Raw genomic sequence first — 21,071 nt, 5'->3', positions numbered from 1 at the left:
GTGGGGGTGGGGGGGGTGTGTCTATTTTAAAAAAATATTCTCTCAGTCATGTTTTTCCCTGGCAAGACCACAGCTGAATTAACTTAATAACTAATTTTTAAGATTTTTAGACATACAGAACTCTCACTGACCTCAACATGAGTCAGCATTGCAATTTCAAAGATCATCTGTTGCGAAAAGTTTTCAGTGCACAATGTTTAGACACAATAGGCTCTTCTTACTATGTTCATGGACCTTGCATTAACCTCCTGGCACCCCCATGCAAAGTCAGAGAACCAGTATAATTTAAGTCAGGGAGATCACTGGGTGGCATCTCTTCCTGCTCAAGGCAGGGCAACGGATGTGCTTGACCCCAAAGTAAACATATAATGAATCTCATATCCCATTCTTTATACAACTTTGATTTTAGATAGGTTTTGTCTGCATCAGGAAGGTGGGATCAGGTTTAATGCATAAGTACATACTATATATTAACCCACATTTCCCATCAACCTTGATGGATAATCCTAGACTGTCTTGGAGATAGTAAATTCTAATGCAGATTCTCCTTATTTGCTAAGCGTTTATGGCTGCCTAGAAGCTTGATAAATAAACAAACAGTATTTATGTTTAGTCTTAAATGAGTCTTTTAGGCAAAAAAAGGCAAAACCAAACTTTACACTGTCATTTCCTCTCTATATGCCATTTTGTTGAAGTTACCAGCCATTTTGATAGTACCAATACAGCTAGTTTAAGTAAAACTATAATTTAGTTATTTTAAGAAATGTATATTTTGAATACATATGAGCACAAGAAGCATTTTTATTTAGTGAACACATGCGGAAAGCCAGGATGTTTGCCAAATACAGCCAAATGTTACCTGCAAATGGAAGAAAAGTTGAGAGTATAAGCATATTGCTAAGAAAAAGCAGACAATACGCCCATCTCATATTTAAGAATAATTTTCAACCTTCATTTTGCACAGAGTTTTTATGAAGTATGCTAAAAGGTATTTAATGGCTGATTGCTTTTCTATTAATTCATGGGCGGGAGGGAAAAGCCCTCGAAGTTGGGCCTTTAGAATTGTTTGTTTTGAATAACTACTCTTAATATAAAGAATTTTAACAAAAGATTGACAGATAACACAGAGGTAATTAATTAATGGACTAATTTAAACATGGTGGGAAAATAAGGATTTAAGTTTTGGGGGTGGGAGAGAAAAAGCTATGTAGAAATAAGAGTAAATCTTCACAAATTCCATATTTTAAGAGTATCCCTAGAGAATCTAAGATATATCTGCTCTGTCCTTTAACCACTGTACAAAATGCAAATTTTTAATACAAGTTAATACACAACAGAGAACAAAGGAAAGCCAAAAAAAACTGAAAAAGCTTTTGCACAGCAGGATTACACGAGGTCTTGGGCAGCTGTATTCACTGGCTGGCTTTGGAAGACCACTTTTTGAAGGTGGTGGTATTAACAATCCAGATGGTAGTCTAGAGTCAGGAGAACTCTTAGGAGTAAGCGTAATGGAAGAGATATCTAAACAAGGAGGTGAATCCTCATTGTTACACCAGAAAAAAGTAGAGGGTCTTTGAAACATATGTTCATCATTATCACACTTTATGTGCAGCAGCTGAAAAGGAATCACAGAAAGAGAAAACATTCTGAGGAACAGAAGGTGGTAACATCAGGGAAAGAAGAAAAAAAAATACATTTCATACTGCAAAAAAGTTTTGTCAGCAACTTGCTGTTCAGTGCTATAGTTATAAGATACAGAACTTGTAAATATTTTAAAACAAAATCCAAAAATATACCACAGTAAGAGGTAACCCAGTATTAACTGGAATGAAGATCACTTGCTCCTTGATAATTACACCCAAGAAAATGAAGACAGGCATCTTTCCAAAAGCAGGTGTCAGATGCACTGATAAATATCTACATCCACCAACTTACCAGCAATATCTCATATCTGCACATGTAAATCAGCAGGTAAGCACGTATCTGAGGAGAAGAGTTACTCTGGTGGTTAAAGCACAGGTCAGAATTTTCTTTCTCTGAACCAGGAAACGCCTACCATTTATATCCCACCAATACTTAAAGAATTATGTAACTAAAATCTCCTTACAACAGAAGCTCACAGTGCACAAATTTTAATGTTTACATCAATACTAGACTTTATTTCATTTCCCTGTCTACAGAGTTTGAGAACCTAAACATTTATGGACAATAACACCCTTCTGCCATCTTTTCTGTGTGGATGAATAACTAATGGAACTTGGTATTTTCAGCGGGCATTTTCATCTGAAAAGTTGAGACTTGTTGTTGCAAAGCAAAGAAATCCTCATGTCCCTACAACAGCAGCACAGGATGCAGGATGGAATAAAACTTTGCTGCTGGGGAAATAAAAATGTTGAGGATTCTAAGATTCTCTGGATCTCTTAACAAATCCACAGAACAGCTTTGAACAGAGGCAAAGGAGTACTATCCATACCAGAACACAGATGGTAGGAGTGTTCACCTAAGATGACAAAGTGGTAAATGCAAGGTTCTGGTCTGAATTAGGCAGACAAGAACCTGAAGCTAGCTGCCACATATGATTGAGGAGTATTCAACTGTATATTCCAGCAAGATTCACCGTGTATCGAGAGCGAAGCCGAGGGCTTTGTCCACTTTGATAAAAAACAAAAACCCTTAAATTTTTTGCCTGAATGGGAAATAGCTGCAATCCTGAAAGGTTTCAAAAGAAATGGATCTTGTCCAGGTGAAATTAGAAACAAAAAGCCTTTAGGACTGATCCTGGAAAGAAAAGCAAGAAGGAGACGTCTTTAAATGTTGATTTAAGAAACACGCCCAACCAATCTTTCTGTTGAGGTCAAGTTATAATTCCTACCTCAAAATCTGAGGAAAACAGCTTTGGACAGTTAAAACAAGGCTTTAGAGGACAGATTCACCTTTGAATCTTAACGCAAGGGATTGAACACTTGTGCAGACACTTCTTTTTAGCTAGAGCCAAGAGTTTATACCTTGCCTAAAAAACCCTCTGACTTGCCCAGGCTGAAGCAGTGGTAGATATGTGCAGCAAAAATTCTGAAGTCTGCATTTTACTTTACATAATCAATATGATATGACTATTTCATTAGAAGTTTGCATAACTCTAGCAGAGCAGGATTTAATCAATGATTTTAAACCATTTTTTCAGAGTTATGTAGAAAATAAAACATTTCAAATATTTTTAAACTAGTCTTAGTTCCTTTCCTCACAGATAAGCCAGGTTAACAGCACAGGTATCCAAATTCAGTATCAATGCCATACTTATGAGAACACCAACAAACACCACAAAACTCTCTATTCAAAATGTGCAATTCATAAGATAAAAAAAAAGTTTTATTATAATTGCAAAGAATTCATCTGTTGCCAAGCTGGAATTGTGAAACAGAGGGTTTGGAATGGTAATCAATAAAAACCAATGCAAAAAACTACCAAGATGCAGAATTTTGATTATTATTTCAAGACTATCACTAGACTACAGCTAGATGACTTGCAATACTACCATGTAATTACTACCATGTAATACTTGCTGCTACGCATATATATGGAAAAAACAGATGTCATAATAGTAAACACTGAAAGATACTAAAGACAAACAGTCAAATCATGGAAACAAAATATTTTCCTGAAAGGCAAAACAGCTAAGGATGAGTAGCTTCCATAAGAAAGCATGTATCTCACATGAAAAAAATCATACAGAAACCAGCAAAATGCACATAGGATGCAAAGCAGTAAAACTATAAGGATGACGAACATATATCAAATCCAGGCAATGAAAGGTTTCAATACAAAACCAGAATATACACTATCTGTATCATTTGAGCCCTGAACATTGAGAGGTGACGCTTCCTCCTATTTATCTGATAAGCGATAATCTTAGGACATGTCAGACCATATAGGGTGTCAAGCTTCATATGACATTTTGGGAATGCGTCTTGTCAATAATGAATTTTCACTAGTAATTCATTTTCAGGGCAGCACAGAAGCCCAGCACCGGGCGGTGGGACCTGTGCTGCGTGCACTGCTCTGCGCATTGCATCCCGTGACCCAGAAGGATCTGCGAGGCTGACAGCGGCTTTCTGCCTGGCGCCCTACGCATTCAAGCAGCCCACAGACAGGACAGGTACAGCAGCGAAGTGTATTCAACAATGGAAAATAATCATTGGAAGGTCACAAACAGAAGGATTGCACAGAAGGCTTTTAAAATGTAGGAAGTATCGCCAGAGTCAGAAAATGCAAGAGGAGAAGGGAACAGACCCTTAGTCTAAAGAATGCAACCTAAAAAGGGTATAACTTCTGAAACTTAATACTCTTACACCAAATTTTAAGGGAAGAAAATATAGTAAAAATATATTAAATTGCCATGTTATATGGCAATTGTATTTTGTCTGAGTTTCTCACTGTGTAACACTGAACATGTAGTATTGGTCATGTTGACATACTACTTTCCAATTTGGGCCCCATTTCAGCAACACAAGAAAACAACATGAAATCATTCTTAATGAAATTAACATACCAGTCGAGTGGACTTGGTCTTTATTATAATTAGATGTTATTATATGCCTGTCAAAGGATTTATTTTTGAGTCATTCTACTTAGCATGATGCTGAAGGTGCACTGTTTGGCTGCATCACACTAGAGAGCATAGCACGACTGAGTTTTTGTTAATCAAGACATCATTTCAAAATTGTTTGTTTTACTAGGTGTCTCAAGACAGTCATTGCAATCTCTATGTCATAATCTCATAGGAATCACATAAGTGTATTAATGAATTGGAAAATTTTTTCTTTGTTAGAACATTTAAGTTGGTAATATATAGAACAGTCATTGTGAATAACTGCAGTGAATGTTATAGTGAACTGTGAGTGACCTTGAATTGGAAATTATGCAGCTAGTTACAAACCCACTGATTACAAGCTACCTGAGATTTGGGACTACTAAGGACATATTAATTCACTAATTCATAAAATACTGTATAAGCATTAGCAGATTTATTAACTGCTACATCTCTGGTTCACTTAGTACTTTTTCAGTAACACGAAATCTGACATAGGCAATTTCAAATTTATTTTTTTTTAACATCACAAACACAACAGAATTTTAAACCCTCATGAAGAAGTGCTCATTGAACTGAATACAGAATATTGTAAAATTGAAAGAGCAGAAGACAGGCGAAGAAAAAACATTTGCATTTTCCCACTTGGCAGTCTTAATGGAAACATGAATCAAGTAATATGCCCAAACACATTCCAAAACTGTTTTCTGAAACATGTGTACAGTTCCAACATCTGTCTTGGGACTTTCTCACGAGTGTGTTAAAGGTTTTTAATGAGTGTAATAGGTGCAGGTGGCCTATGCTTCTAAGTTACAATTAAATAACTTTTTAAAAAGGTCTAATCAATCAGTATCTTTAATGCTCCATGTAAAAATGGAGATTATTTTGCAACACTGCCATGATAGGAATATGTATTACATACTACTTCTTCGACAATACTTACGGTGAACTGAAGAACACCGTTCTTTTGGGGGCTCTTTCTCCCCATATCTTTTCCTGCTGCCTTTCAATTCTGCCTCTCTTGTATTTCCTCATTCTCTCTTTTAAGTTATTTTCCTGAATATTTTCCTGTTTTCTTCTATCTAACTTCAGGGTCATGCAGTTGTCAGAATCTCCTTCTCTGCCTCAAACATGCTGCTCCAAGAAAAAACCTTAAAGGCACACGTGATAAACTTCAGCCAAGCCCAAAACAGATCAAAAATCTCTCTTATCTCATTAGAGGTTCCTTAGTGGCCTACAATGGTTTACTGGTCAGTTGACTATCAAAACTGAGGGTGCCAAATGTATCTAACAGCTAACGCACATGAAGGCTGTGCGTGCAGCTAACCAAGGCTGCTTTAGGCAACACTAGCAATATAAATAGCAAAAAAAGATATCATGTGAAACAGCGTTCCCAGGGATGCACTGATCTTTGGAGGCTGGATTTATACACAGCAGCAGCATCCAGAGTCCTATTGTGATACAAACTCGAGCAGTGTCATCATAAGCAAACAACAAAATGAAAATCGGATTGTCCTCATATAATCAAGCCCAAATGCAAAAAAGACCAGTGACTAATGTATTGCCAAGCCACTAAAACAGATGAAAAGTAAACAGGACAGATATAAGAGTAACGGAAACTTTAGCTGTACGTGCAAGGGAGTGAGAGACAAAAGAAACATCCCATGCCAATATTTCCCATGGCACATGTAAGCGCAGCTACTAAGGCAAACTACTCCAAGCAAACTCCTAGTTTGGGATAGCATGTCCTTGACAGGAAATGAAAAAAAGTGACAGTTTCTATTGCATAACACTTCTGTATTGGCAAATAGAGACATTTTAGGGACTAAATTTTTAAAGTTTTAGCAAGACTAGTGTACTTAAAAACATAACCCAAAAGTAGAAAAAATGATCACTAAGCACTTTATTATTTACTGAATGTGCTGAACAAACTTAAACCTAACTAGTTACAACACCCCAAGAGAGAAAGTGTGCAGAAAATTTATAATTCCATGTTCAACTTTCATAATACATTTTATGCGAAAGTATTTGATTATACAACCTACTTTGTTTTGTTTCCAACTATGATCTCATTGCTTTTAATGGCTTCTTTTATAAGTTCAGAAAGAAATTTTATCTTTCCCATATAGTTTATGAACTGATAGAAAAAGCACCTAAATTAGATTGATGTTGATTTGGCCATAAGGCTAGATTTAGAATAGCCACAGAAATATTTTCAGTGACACTGAAGCACCAAGCAACAAGGTACTTTTGACAGCAAATGCATCCCTCAAAAGCAGAAGCCTACTGCTGCCAATGCTTTGCATCTGCTTACACATTGAAAAAATGTAAAGGGTACGTAATTGCATTATTCATGCATATAGTTTGCAACCATTTCAGTCCGCCAGTATTTTAAAATAAGTCCTCAAATAAACCCTTACATGGCCTGCAAAAAATCTGCAATACATGCAAGAAGAATAAGGAAAGCAGTTTAGATTAGATTTCCCTTCGTATTTCCCAAACAAGCCTGTAACTTGCATTACTTATGAACTGCAGAGAGAAAAGTCAGTCCTAATTTTTTTTATTATTTTCAACTTTCATATGCTAGTGGATTTTTTTTAAATAGAGCAATTTATGGCTCACAGTAAACACTCTAATACTCCAATTCATTATTTTTGCCTAAAGAAGAATTTAATTAATTAATAACAGATGTTTCAGCTGGAAAAATATTCTCTCATGTGAGACTATCAGTCATCCGAAATATTTTTAATTTTGTGCTTAAAATGAAGCTTCAGCTTACAATTCACTGCTTACGTTTCCTTCTTAGACCACTGATGTGCAATATTCTTTGTAGACATTTTGATGTCAGAGATGAGCAAATTGAGACATTTTAGCACTATGTTTTGCAAATGAAGTGTTCTACATTATTACCCAAGAGTTCAATACATGAACACCACTGACTCCTTTTACAGAAGTAAACCTGTTAGTAAAGTCACATATTGCAGTCCAGCCTGACCAGTATAATTTATTCTTGAGCATCACATATGTAAAGTACCAACTTTGATAAACTAGACAAAATATTTTTAGAACACTTTGGAAGTAAAAGAGGATCTGAATTTTAAGTCTTGATAGTACTATATTTGATCCTGAGTATGAATACCAGCAAATAGCTTTATGTATGTCTTCATATTTAGTTAGCAAGCCTATTTTAAATGACAATAGGAAGTTAGAAAAGTTTATTTTAAATGACAGTCTGGAAGTATCTACTTAGAACTGTAGCATGCTGAGCCTAGATTTTTTTTTTAAAAATTGTGCAATGAGCCGAACATTTAAAATTAAATACATATTAAGTTATCCATCGACAGTTTAAAGATGCTCTCAGATTCTATTGTCTTTTTGATAATGAGGTGAGAACAGGAGATGCAATCTGGTCCTGTTCATGGGAAAATGTTGTGGGAATCAGAAGACCTGAGCTTTAGCTTCACTGTCAGAAAAAGCAGAAATGGTTTATTGGGTGTTTTTGGTTTTGTTTTTGTGTTTTTTTGGTTTTTTTTGTTTTTTTTAAACAACAATGTCAAGCATCAGTGAAGTAATACAAAAAGAATTGAACTTCAAATTTCTGAAGGTATTTTCTACGTACTTCATTTCATTAAAAATTAATAGGAAGACTAATGTGTGTAGAATAATTAAAGACACAAAAATCAATCAACTTTAGAAGGAAGAAGCAGGAGTAAAGAAATGATAGACTGGCACTGCATACAAATGATACCGTGGTTTCTCAGTTACTGACAAGTGGGAAAGGCATTCTGTCATAGATCAGTATTTTAACAAATAAAGCATGACAGTGACATCACTTGGTGTCTGTAACAGCCCTGTTTCACACTACAGCTGCAATAAATACTAAAACCCCTAAGTCTTCTCTCATGGTGAAGGAAAATACACACCCATTGTCAGCCTGAAATGATACCTGCTTAGACCACGTGGCTTGTGATCTCCCTTCCACAGGGATGGGGATTAAAGGACAAGAGGATGTAGCACACAATGTGATTTCAATGTTTGTATTTGTCATGTTCTCTGAACTGTCATCACAGACCCTTGCAACATCTTCTGCTTCTTTAAGTACATATTTGTTTAATCAAGTCACTAGTGTTGACTTCTGAAGTGTTAAATCAATTGCTGATTACCAAGCATTTCTGTGACCATGCAATAATTGCTAAAGGAAGAGCACAGTCAACAACCTACAAGACAGGAAAGCCATGTCAGCACATCTGACAAATGTTGAGAAAGTACAAACAGCATGCGAACCACATACAAAAAGGAAAGCATAAGATATGAAAATCCAAGATACTATTTAAGCATAAACAGAAATATCTTTATAACCATTGGTAGTTGGCTCTGGAAACTGAACATTTCTTTACAAATTACTGTGATGTCAGTTAATGGCGCATGTACTTCTACCATATTAGGTATGAAGTATCAGGGCTTAAAGTTTCAATCGAACATTAAATGATCCCTCTCTAGACCTCAGCACACAGAACAACATCAAACTGGACTGATACATAAGGATTTATAGTTGTATCAATTTAACTAAATATAAATAAACCAAATAACTTATTATGCCTAAAAAAGCTTCAGAAAGCTCTCGTACGGCACTGTCATCTCTTTATAATTCAATAGCACGGATATGAAAGCTGTAAGGAAACCTAAAATTTATAGTTTAATAAATCTGTTTTAAATCACAAGAATTATTATGTTATATTCCTAGCACGTAGCACAAAGAATATCGGCAGGGAAGCAAGTTTTCCCCCCTCTAACCAAAAGTGCTTAGGAAGTGACTCAGATGAGGTAGTATCCCCCATGCTGGATATTCTGCTTCAATTATGTAAGCTATTTTATTTCAGCACTTAACAAAATACCATCAGCAGATTTGAAAACTTTACTCTGACAAAATGATCACAAGATGAAACTGCTATTTTTCTTTTCTAATTTTGAAGACATAGAGCAGCAGTAGTACAGATATTTTTAACAATATGGTACTTAAAAGTTTTAAGTTTAAAAATTCAGGAAAAAATCTCTAATTTTTTTTCAAAATCTAAAGTGATCTTTTTAATAACAGAAATTATATGGAAAAAGAGGAAAATATTCTTTGCGCCACTGCAGCTTTTTTCTAATAGGAGTTGAGACTTTGCAAAGTCATGCTTGAAATGATAGCTGATTTGAATTATAAGTGTATAAAATTAATTGCAAACTGTATAAAATTAATTGCAAACTATAACCGGCAATCGTCTTAGGAATTGTTTGTAATTTCCTTCTTTCATACATATTTGTTGCTCACATACTAAAAGAAAAGACAGGTATCATCAAATCACATCCACTGCACTCAAACTACTTTAAAATTATTTATGCTTCCTTTTCCCCACACTGAAGTCACTTCATAACCTCACTATTCCATTCCTTCATTTATTTTCAACCTAATTGTGCATTTATATGTACTTACTCTCATGCTAGCACAATGAAGAGCTCTGAGTTACAATGTACCCAATCTAGTTTAAAACAGACTTACTTGAATAATGTCTCCTGGTAAGGCACAAAAGTTGATAGTGTTTGGTGGATATAGCTATATTCCTAGATTTGAGAAAGACACTTTTCTAAAAATGTGTTTGGTTTTGCTTGGTTGTTTTTTTTTATTTTTGGCTGCACAACTGATCAAAGCATCATATCTGAGGAAAGCAGCTTAATCCAAACTCCTTCTTGAAGCAGGATGCAATTAGCAAAAGCTGCTGAGGACGATGTCCAGGGATGTTTTGAGTATCTCCAAAACTACAGACAGCTGCAACCTCTCTGGGCAACCTGTTCCAATATTTATTCTTTTATATAAATCTATTTTGTGGCAGAATTGATTTAGACACTAAATAGGCTGTTAGATGGCTCTTACTGCAATTCTAATAATGAGGAAACTCAGAAATTTGTGACAGGAAATGTTTGTGGGTTTCTTTATAAAGATTAAGGAGTAAATAAAACAATAAAATTATATGTGAAACGAATAGCTGCTAGTGATTTATTAAAACGAATTAATATTTTAATATGAATAATTATCTATAATTTTGGTGTAGCGACAGTGCTATTTAAGCAATATGCATATTCATTGTACCAATAATAATTACCAATAAAACACCATCTAGGGAGAGATTTTTACAAATGGTTGGCAAATTTCCAAATTTAGATCTTAATTCTTTAATAAGGAATGAGACACCATTGTCTTAAAAGACAAAATAAATCACAAACTACAGAGTATTTTTTGGTCATTGTTAATAATCATCTTTAAGTTTTTTGCTAAATACAATTACCAAGTTCTTCATTAATATAAATGAAAGAGAAATGCATCTATCACAAGAGACTTAAAAGCCTGTTTAATTGAATTCAATTAGTCATTATATTAATAAATAAAAACAAACTAGCTGCCATCCCAATTGAGGAAAATAAAAGGTTAAAGAATTGACTAAATTGATTTTAAATCTAGCATTAAAGTTGATTACCTATCACTGAATGCTTCATAAGTGAGATGACATCCACAATATAAAATTTTCACTGTGGCAGTTACACAGTATTTGTAATTTATGGTGTTCTCTCCTCTAAATAGATTTTAGTAAAATGTAACAACAGTTCTTCATGGGAACAACCATCTAATCAATATCAAGGGACTGTATAGACGCTACTGAAAAATTGTCATCACCGTTATAAACATACTTTTACATTCCCCAAATTTCTACACATCCACTTAAAGTGAAATGGCGCATATCCAGGGCAGGAACAAGGAGGTTCAAAATGCACAGCTTAAAAGCAGCCCATCTTTTTCTAAGGTTTTACTACATATACATTAAGAAATTTTATTTATTTTCAGTTACCTAATGCTGTATAGATAGAATACACCAAGAGGGGAGTCACTAGGATCAGTCTGCAATACAACCTGTATTTTTAGAGGTCCTGCCTAGATGTAAGTAACTGTCAGTCAGTCATTTAAAAATACTTTTATTGTGATCATCTGTAGGAATTGCAGAAAGCATTAGAAATTTCCAATGATCAGGAACCCGCACTTGCTCCTTTTTACCTGCCGACCCAATGTTAGTTCCTGAGACCTAATGACTCCTTTGAAAGACAGACAAAATTTTTTAAAAGTCATTTAGAAAATGCCAGTTGTAAGTGACAATATGTTTGTGACAGAAACTTCCTAGAAAAATCTCAAGTAGCATTCGTGAATCAGATGCTTTAAGTGCAGAACAGAGTTCTTCATCCTTAGCTGGCATGCTTAGATATCTACTAGAATAAGCATTTACTGTCTTTAGGCAGCAACAAATAGGTATGACAAGGGGATTAAAGAACCACAACTTGAGAGACTGCAATTTGCACTTTTGTTGGCTTATCACAATCCTACTGTTAGACGATATGTTACATGATCACTGCATGTTAATCACAATCACTAGAAACAGCATAGGTGCTAATAATTGTCATAACACAACGATGATAAATTCAGAGTAACTTCTGATGTATTCATGTACTTACTGGAGATGCATGTACTTGTGTTATTCTTAACTGGTTTTCCAAATCTTGGACTTTATTTTTCAATTCTGTGTTTTCAGTTTCTAATTCTTGAATCTACAAAGCAAGTGGTTATTGCAAGAGCTATTAGGATATTCATTCATTTCAACAACAGCGTCCACTGACAGTAAGTTTTATCTGAGATCTGGTGATTTAGAAGCAATGTTTAACTAGTTATCTGATTAGAAAAAAAAATTAAATTTCTGTGTCTTCCATATTTCAACCTTGCTTTTCTCTTCAACGACCTTGCCAGATGGTAAAAGATAAAATACTGTTTCACAGTTATCAGGTCTTTTTTCAGTTTTCTGTTTTTAGTATCTGCTGCAATTCTTAGTAAGTTAAGAATAAGGCTGGAAATTATGCTGTCATAAAAAGCAGATAACACAAATACAGTAGCATGTCCTTTTATGTCTTTAAAAAATATAGTTCAGAACTTACTCTTTTCTGTAAACCTGCAATTTGTTTCCTTGTTTCAACGTCTTTTCCACCGGATTCCAGAAATTTCCTGTAAGCTAAGTCAAACGCTTGACCAATTGTTAAAGTTATCTCTTCTGCCTTTACATAAAACAGAAGATTGAAATTAGTATATTAATAATACTTTATATAATTACTTTCACTTCAGATGATCACAAAATACTTTACAGCATGTATCATGTTCAAAGGGTTTGCTTCATCCATCATGAAGTCAACACCACAAAGGAGCATGGCAAACACTCTTCAGGAAAAAACCTTGACAGAAAATACCATGAAAGCAACTTAAAAATACTTTGGATTTACAAAGATTACAAAGTCCAACCAAACAGAATTTGCATTTATATGTGCAAAACATAATAATTCAGTAGTTCTATGCTGATTTGCATCATATGTTATGATGTGTATAAACAGTCAGTGCAGAAAATGTACTTTAAAAACAACAGGGGTAGAAATAAGCATACAAGAAATTGATTGAGCACACCAAAGTTTCAGAAAAAAATGCGGACTTACAAGAGGCACCAATAAAAGGTGAATATATGGATACACCATTTGCCTTTGAACTTTAGTAAAGAAAGTAAACACAGTAAATGATAACTTTTTTTATTTTCTTAAACAATTTGGCAGGGGAACAAAAAAAAAATGGGAAAAAAACATTAATCTGGCTAAAGCTAAACAATTTTCTCTTCTTTATTGAAATGAAAACCTGAAATTGGTTGTTTCTCATGAAAGCAGAGCATTCTGCTCAATGCTGTGAATATTTTTCCTTCACTACCTCTAAGAACACGAAGGGCTGGATGCATAAAAATGGTAGAGAACATGATGCTCCCAGCCTTTTACCTAAACATCAGTGTAACAGTAAAGTCATTCAGTAGAGGTCTGTGAAGACCTGAGTTCTACAGGAGTGGGGAATTATCCTCTCTATCTTTGTACAGTGGAAAAAAACCATACAACCATCTTTATATAGGAAAAAAAAAACCCAAACAAACCAAAAAACAAACACAGAAGAAATTATTTTAACCAAATTACACCAAAAAAGCTGAAGTAGGACTGCTTTAGAGAATAACTGTTTATGTTAGTAAAAGAAAAGTGTAAGGGACACCGGGAGTATGCAGTCCTATCTTCTTGAAAGGACGAAGGCTGGCTGAAATGAAAAGTACCAACTGAGGTGAGATCCTTTGAAATCTGAGAGTACTGATGAACAAACAGTGAAAGAGAGGGAAAAAAGTGCAGTAAGTGAAACATAAGGTTAGAGAGGAGAAGAAACGGTGCATTAGTCTGGAAAAAAAATGGCACTAGTGCACTTGCAGAGACTACAAGGGCAATTTAAAATCATGCAAATGTGTGAAAAAGAGGCGCAGGACAGAAATTTGAAGAGAAATGAACAGATGTTTATAGCAATTCTGAACAATATCTACTGAAAACACAGGAGTAATGCAAGTAAACAACAAATAATCAGAAACACTGTGAAGTAACACAGAATGCTACATAATTGCATATAGACAGACATGAATATGCATTTTTTTCCCCCCAAAATATAGTTTCCTTAGTATTTTCTTTGTATGAGCTCTCAGCTACTTCAGAATAAAACAAAAAGAGAGGCTCCAGATCATTAAAAAAACCCGTAAACATCCATTTTTGGTGTTGATTCCAGTATTTTTATTTGTTAATTACTTTCTGCCAGGGTAAACACATGACTCTGTTTCAGCTAGACACCATTTTCTTCATTTCCTGTCCTAAATGTTTTGGGGTTTTTTTTCTGCTATTGCACATTTTTGAACAGTTGCCCTGTTCTATCTCAGACACGACAGAATGTCAGTGGTTGGTGCAATTCTCTGGTAGCGCATCAAGGCACTAACAAACTGGAAAGACGTGGCAAAGGGGAGCAGGCAGAGAAGGGGGAACCTTACTGTAAGAAAAAAAAAAAAATCTGAGGCAGACACGTCAGCAGAAGAGCCTGTGAGGGTATCTCAGCCACAGGGTTGCAGCAATCTCTGCAAAACAGCTGTGCAAACATTTCAGCCTTGGTGGGATGCAGTCTGTTCTCCGAGAGTATTGCAGATGCTTGGCCTAGGATATCAAACTGGGTAGTAAGAAGAATTGTCCCACAAAAGCACCTTGGATCAATGAAGAAAAAGGCTCTACTTTACATTAATTCATCTAGGTTACAAGACACTATATTGGCATGAAAGATTCCATCAAAGTAACCCCAATTAAAAGGCAGGCTCTCTGCCTTTATCAACCATTACTGTTTTATTTCAAAGCAGAACAAAGTCCGTTAACAGTCACCTAAATTCTTTTAAAGTGTCTTGCATACTTACACACTTTTCACTGTCAAATACATAGCACAGATGCTTATTTGATTCTGAGTCTTTGCATATGAAAGTAAATATTCTTTTGTCTGTTTTATCATCAGCACAAAATGATATCCTATGGAGTTGACAGTTGTGCTGGACTTCCTGCAAATAAAAAGAAAGACTATTTTCAAGAAATTACTATACTTAGGATAAAGATGCACAAAGTAAATCTCTGGATTTCCTAATGTACATAAGAGCAGGCAAGTTGCAGTAACATTTTCGAATGTCTCTCATGCTACATGAGAGCGCCCAAAAATGGACTTAAAGTATAACAGAAGTTAGCAAACTCATCTCCTAACAAATGTTCTCATTTTTACTGAATGTAAGCAGGAAGTTTTTATTTGGATAGCATTTATCTGGAAGTGTTTATTTGTACAGTAATTTCTGTTCTAGAAAATTGGTTTTAATGCCTCACTGTGCAATTTATTTAGGGACTGGTTATGTAAAATACTCTGTCCATTTTCCAGGTGCACACCATCTTCAGATTTCATCAGCTCCCAGGGTTCGTTAAAATGGTTTTACTTTAATAAGTCCTTACCTTTGTCTCTTAAATATTGGAAAAAAAAAAAATTACTTTGTTATCCAAATACAGGGGCACAGAGAAATAAATTAGACATCTAAATAATTGCTTACTTAAGGTGCTACATAAAGAGCTTTTAAACATTACTATTTGCACACTTTCAATACTATATTCCACTTGCTATTAAAAAGCATGTTCCAGTTATTTAAAAAGTTGCAGTGGTAATGCTCTTCAGCTGAAAGAGTTTGACAAGACTGAAATAAACTATTTTTTTTGTTGTTGTTCTTCAACAAGTCTCTTCTTGGTATTTTATTTTGTTTGGCTTATTACATGGGAAAGTAGTATTTGCTTTAAAGGAAAATATGCAGTTTAGATGTGAACTATTATCTGTTAAAAAACCAAGGAAGTTTCTGTGCAGCACTGGGGTTCCCAGATTGCTCTAAGCTCATAAACAAGGGCATGATCTCTCTGCACACAACCACTTATCAAAAAAATGTACCATATCGGCAATCTTTTCCCCTTGTCCCAACTGGGTTCCTTTTCTCAGTCTTACAGCTATTCTTCTGTGTATCCTACTTATCCCGTGTTGCCAAATCTTTCTCACGTTTCATCTCTTTCTGTTGTAGCCCTTTAACAGTTACATATAACACCACATGCTTGTTCTGGTTCTTTTAGGTTTATAGATCCATATAACTATTTTGTATCATCTACGGACAGAATCACTTTTCTGTAATCCTCCTTTTTTGAGAGCCAAGTACAGAATCAAGTTCTTATACATACACAGGCCTCCTGTTCCTACCACAATTAATAGTCATCACATGAATATAAACCAATATTCCTCTGTAACAATACTGATTTGTTTCAAAAACACACAGAAAAAAATATCGTAATCAGCGATGATAACATGGAATTTAAGTCATTTCCTAAAGCATCTACAAATTGTGCAAAAAGAAAGAAAACTTGATTCAAATTTACATTTACATGTAACTAAGAAACGCAGTGGGGGAGATAAAAAGACTACTCACAGTCGATTACCATTTGAGATGTAATAACAACATTGCTAAGAGATTAGAACGTTCCTATTCTCCCAGGAACTTCTGTCCCACAGCTTTCTGTTAATCTCTGCAGGAAGACTAACATATTTTCGGCATTTAAAACTGTTATTTTAAAACAGTTTTTGCCAGGATATGGGGTTTAGTACCCCTTTCTGCCCTATGATGTAAGAAAGATGCACAAGCTGCAATTAAAGTTGACATGGCTATGTCCTGCCACCTCTGTTTATGAACTGTTGAATTGTGGTTGTACCAAGACTCTGAAGTGAAAGTAGGCTGCAAGGAGGTATAGCCTTGAACTAAAGCTACCTTTTCTCAAAAGGCAGTATCACTGTCTGAATGGTAGCAATTAGTCCAGAATTAAGAAGTGGTAACAAACAGTTCATTCAAATCCAACATTCAATATATGTATAAAAGATTTAAGAGCACTCAGATGTTAAGAATTGCTGACTATTGAATAAAGACTTTTTAGCTTGATTATGTTTATCTCATTATTCCTCTTTGAAGTCTGTGAGGAGGATGTTTGGCTTACCATGTAACCCCTTGCAAAATACCAGAGAAAACAAAGGAACAGAACACCCATCCACGGGATGACTCAATGGACTTAACTGCTGACAAGGCAGGAATGGTCATGCTGTGCCAGATGAAAAGCCTACAGTAGTGCTTATGGTCTGCCACATGACAGAGAAATAGGTAACACAACTGAGAAACACAAGCATTCTAGGGAGGGGAGATACAATAAAAACTTTTTTTTAAACAAGAAAAGGAGGAAAAAAATGAACAGGTTAAGGAAAGAGAGGTACAGTTCCAAAGCGGCAGCATGAAGAATAAGTCACTGCAGACAAACTGTCTCCTCATTCACCTGCAAACACCTACATGTGGGCACCCACACAGTGGGGACCATTTGGAAAGGTGTTTACCATATGCAGTGTTAACATTTAATTACCACAGTGCTTTCATATTCCTCAGAGTTTAAAAGTTCTAGTGTGAAAGGATTCAAAAAATTAAATCCCTCATTAGCTACAGTCTGTATTTTGGAGTATCATCTACCTTCCTGGGAAGATGTCACTGATGGATTGTAACAAAAAATGGTATTTTAGAAGAATTTTCCATCACCAGAATGGCTTTCATCATAATACTTTTTTAAAATATAAAATGATAAAAACATTGAAAACAGTTAAACCAATATTTGATTACTAGCTTAGCACCATAATCATACAAGTCTCTTACCTTTGTTTTTGGATCTAGAATTTTCACACCATAGATTGAGATCTGTAACTCAACTTTGGGTGTCTTCTGGCCTTCGGATTTCTTGATATGTCTTGCAAACTATAAGATGAAAAATACAAGAGCCATCGCATTACTGGTAAGTTTTTTTTATTTCCTCTCAAATCCTTTCACCTGAGGTTGCTTCCTTCTGTCTTCAAAAAGCTCTTATAAACAACACCAACCATTCCCAAAGTCACAGTTGGGCACAGAAGAGCATTTCTTACTGCATGCTATAGAATTCTTATAATTCAAGAAAAAATATGTTAAAATTACTTAGCTGGTTCTCTTGAGACTTTTATCTGCTGTTTGTGCACTTAATTTAAACTTTCGCAAGAGTTTTCTAGGAGAACAGTAGAAACATGAACACTTTCAGACAGTTTGTCAACTGCTTGGTCATTGAGCAGCGAACATCGTCATGTTTTCCACGTCCCACTATTTCTACACTCACTTCTGTGCAGACGCACAGGGGGTACTTCCCGCATGTTCCTCTAAGGAAATCAGTTCTTTTAAACAGCTTCAGTTTGAAAGCACTCCAGTTGTCAACACCTAAGAAATACTTGATCTCTTCTATCATATTCTCAGGATTTATTTGCTAACAGTTCACTAGATGATGCTTGGACAACATTTTAAGTGACTGAGTGGGGCAATGTGTCCTAATCAATAAATTTTCCATCCTTTTTATCAGCTTTCCTAGCTGCTAGATCTGACCTTTCTCTCATGAACACTGCATATAAAATAAGCAGAGTATCTAAAATTTGCTATGGCATGGCAGTTAAGGAGTGAATTTGGGTAACTTTCTTATCAAAGACACAGAATTGCTCTATATTTCGCTTTGTTACCCTTTTCCTCTCTCCAGTCTCTGACAGCCTGGAATGGTACTTTCAAATGCATAAATAAAGACAATGATTGACTGAAGGCCAGAGGAGCTGGAGTCCCTGCTTCGCAGCTCTATGTTTGAACATATCGTCCTCAAAACTTGTTCCCGCTCAGGAATAATTGAGTGCATAATTCACCATCAGTACAAATAAACTACATAAAAATTCAGTGAGGGCAATGAATTTCAATGGCATAAATAGTCTAGGATGTCAACAAGGGTGCTAACCTATCTTAAGAAGGGTTAGACCTGGAAGACAGAAGCCTGAATTGCCTTGTGATTGTGAAGTACCTGGCTGTACCCAACTGATACCTCCCCCACAAACACCTAAAGCCCCAATTTCAATTAATTATTCAAGTGATAGTTGAGGGTTTGGGATTTTGCTCTGTCCCTATTCCTATGCCAACTAGTACTTGGAAAATCTTGTGAATCTTTGTTCATGGGAAATTATTAACTAGTTTTAAGAACCACCCTAAAACTACATAATTAATCTGCTTTTCCCTTCCTCCCAATTTTATTCCTCACTCTGAAAGCGCACTTACTGAAAATTTTAGTAACTAAACATTTAATTTATAATTAATCCTAGTAAGTTCATACAGTAGCATGACATAGCCAGCTTATTACTGATTAAAGTATCACATTAGCTGGTAAGTATCACATGCTTCACAAGTTAATTAAAAAAAAAACACAACCAAAACCCAAAAAAACCCCCAAACCCCCATATAAACTACCCAATGCCATTCTCAAAACAAACTCTTAAATCTAAATACCCATTTCACATTTCAACAGCTAGGATTGTTACAGTCATTGGCCATATATTTTAGGAAGGTTTGTAAATGATGACTTAACTAGCGACAACCAACTAGGCAAAAGTCAAGCAAATCTAACATCTAGTTCTGCCTCTCTTCAGTATCATGTATATAGCCCTTGCAATATACACATCCTTTTCCTGCCTTCCTATTTATTTTCAAGCCTATTCCTCACATATTTAGAGTATACTTTTTAATACAGTTTAATGACTATCCCCATCCCTTTATTTTATTTATGGTGGGTCATCTCATACACATCTTTTTAATAAAAACCAACCATTTTATAGAAAATAAAATAAAAAGTCTAATCACTGGTTTTACAGGCATTTTGCCCAACAACATTTCTTGACTTTCTAGGACAATTCAAATTCACTACAGGTAAAAAAAAATTTTTCTTTAATAAAAATCACTACTTAAAAAAACCCCAAAATCTGACTTAAATTTTATACTACCTATTTAACCTGTTTCTTTCTTAAGTCTCTGCTTTAGAAAACAGGAAAATGATACGCCAATCAATGTTTTATTAGCTCAGATTTTTTTTCCAAGATGAATACAAAATTTAAATTGTTTTTCAGATCACTTTCATACATTTACTCAATACCCCCACTCCACCAGCTTTCCTTTCTGATTTGCAATTTGATTATGTCCTTCTATTGGATAAAACTTTGAGGATATAGGTAGTCTCTTTTCACAGTACAACAGAGCTCTGCGCTTTGCTCACTTCGCTACGCGTTAAACGGAATGACCACAAACCCACAGGTCACCTGGACAGTTTGGGCATCTCAATTTCCAATGTACTTTAGAGTGCACAGAAACATACCTATGCAATAGCCAATCCTGGGGCACACCTCCATTTGGAACAGCCTTCAACTTGAACGAACCCTGGCTTTTTGGAAATGTCCTTCTATAAGCAAGATACGCATAAGTATTTTTGTGCAATAATGGAAAGGAGGCATAAATAATATTTGATTTTACTGACTTAAAGCCATAGCGTATGTTGAGAATGATGATGAAATGCTTAGTTTTCCAACTGTCACAATCTCAGAGTCCCAAACAACAGTTACAACATGAAAACTATAGATCTTAGTAACGTGCATGAGTTTTAGAACAGCTGGTCAAAGCTTGCTCCAAGTAGTCAAGAAGTCTTACAATGCTGAGGAAGTTCCAGAAAATAATTATGTGCCAATACTAAAAAAAACAAAAACAAAATGACCCTACCACGTCTCCACTCTCAAAAGGCATAAACCAAGTTCAAGAGCTAGAGAATCCAAGTGAGATGAAATTAATGATGATCAATACGGATTTTGCAAAAAATGCAGCTTGTCAAAATAGACAAAGCATTTGACTGAGTTTTGCATGCCATTATATTTAGGAAATGAAGCAATACAAAGAAAGTATTAGTTAAGTTAGTTACATTAGTCTCCAGATGCAGTTATAAACAGGAAATTGTCATTGGGAAGATATGTTGATAATGTATTCCAGCAGGGTTTATTTCTTAAGCATGACATTATTGAACAATGACCAGGAGGAAAATAATTACTGATAAAATCTGCAGGCAG

The 21,071-nt window shown here is 35.2% G+C and overlaps 1 protein-coding gene across 2 annotated transcripts in view; it reads right to left on the bottom strand.

Moving 5' to 3' along the window:
* GULP1 (GULP, engulfment adaptor PTB domain containing 1) overlaps positions 1-21,071 on the bottom strand; it is a 69,450-nt gene that overhangs the window by 15,881 nt on the left and 32,498 nt on the right. Inside the window, exons 3-7 of one of the 2 annotated variants that reach the window (XM_009695130.1) lie at positions 17,791-17,889; positions 14,953-15,090; positions 12,599-12,715; positions 12,125-12,217; positions 1,090-1,615 (exon numbers count right to left, since the gene is read on the bottom strand). In XM_009695130.1, coding sequence (XP_009693432.1) covers positions 1,265-1,615; positions 12,125-12,217; positions 12,599-12,715; positions 14,953-15,090; positions 17,791-17,889 — 798 coding nt within the window. In that variant the 3' untranslated portion in view covers positions 1,090-1,264. Of the gene's footprint in view, positions 1-1,089; positions 1,616-12,124; positions 12,218-12,598; positions 12,716-14,952; positions 15,091-17,790; positions 17,890-21,071 lie in introns of those variants that run through there. The other variant, XM_009695131.1, reaches the window with a different exon arrangement.

This window comes from Cariama cristata, unplaced genomic scaffold (genome assembly GCF_000690535.1).
Source record: "Cariama cristata isolate BGI_N322 unplaced genomic scaffold, ASM69053v1 scaffold11722, whole genome shotgun sequence".
Classification (NCBI taxonomy): domain Eukaryota; kingdom Metazoa; phylum Chordata; class Aves; order Cariamiformes; family Cariamidae; genus Cariama; species Cariama cristata.
Note: the sequence above shows the minus strand (reverse complement) of the source record. Positions and strands in the feature narration are given on the sequence as shown.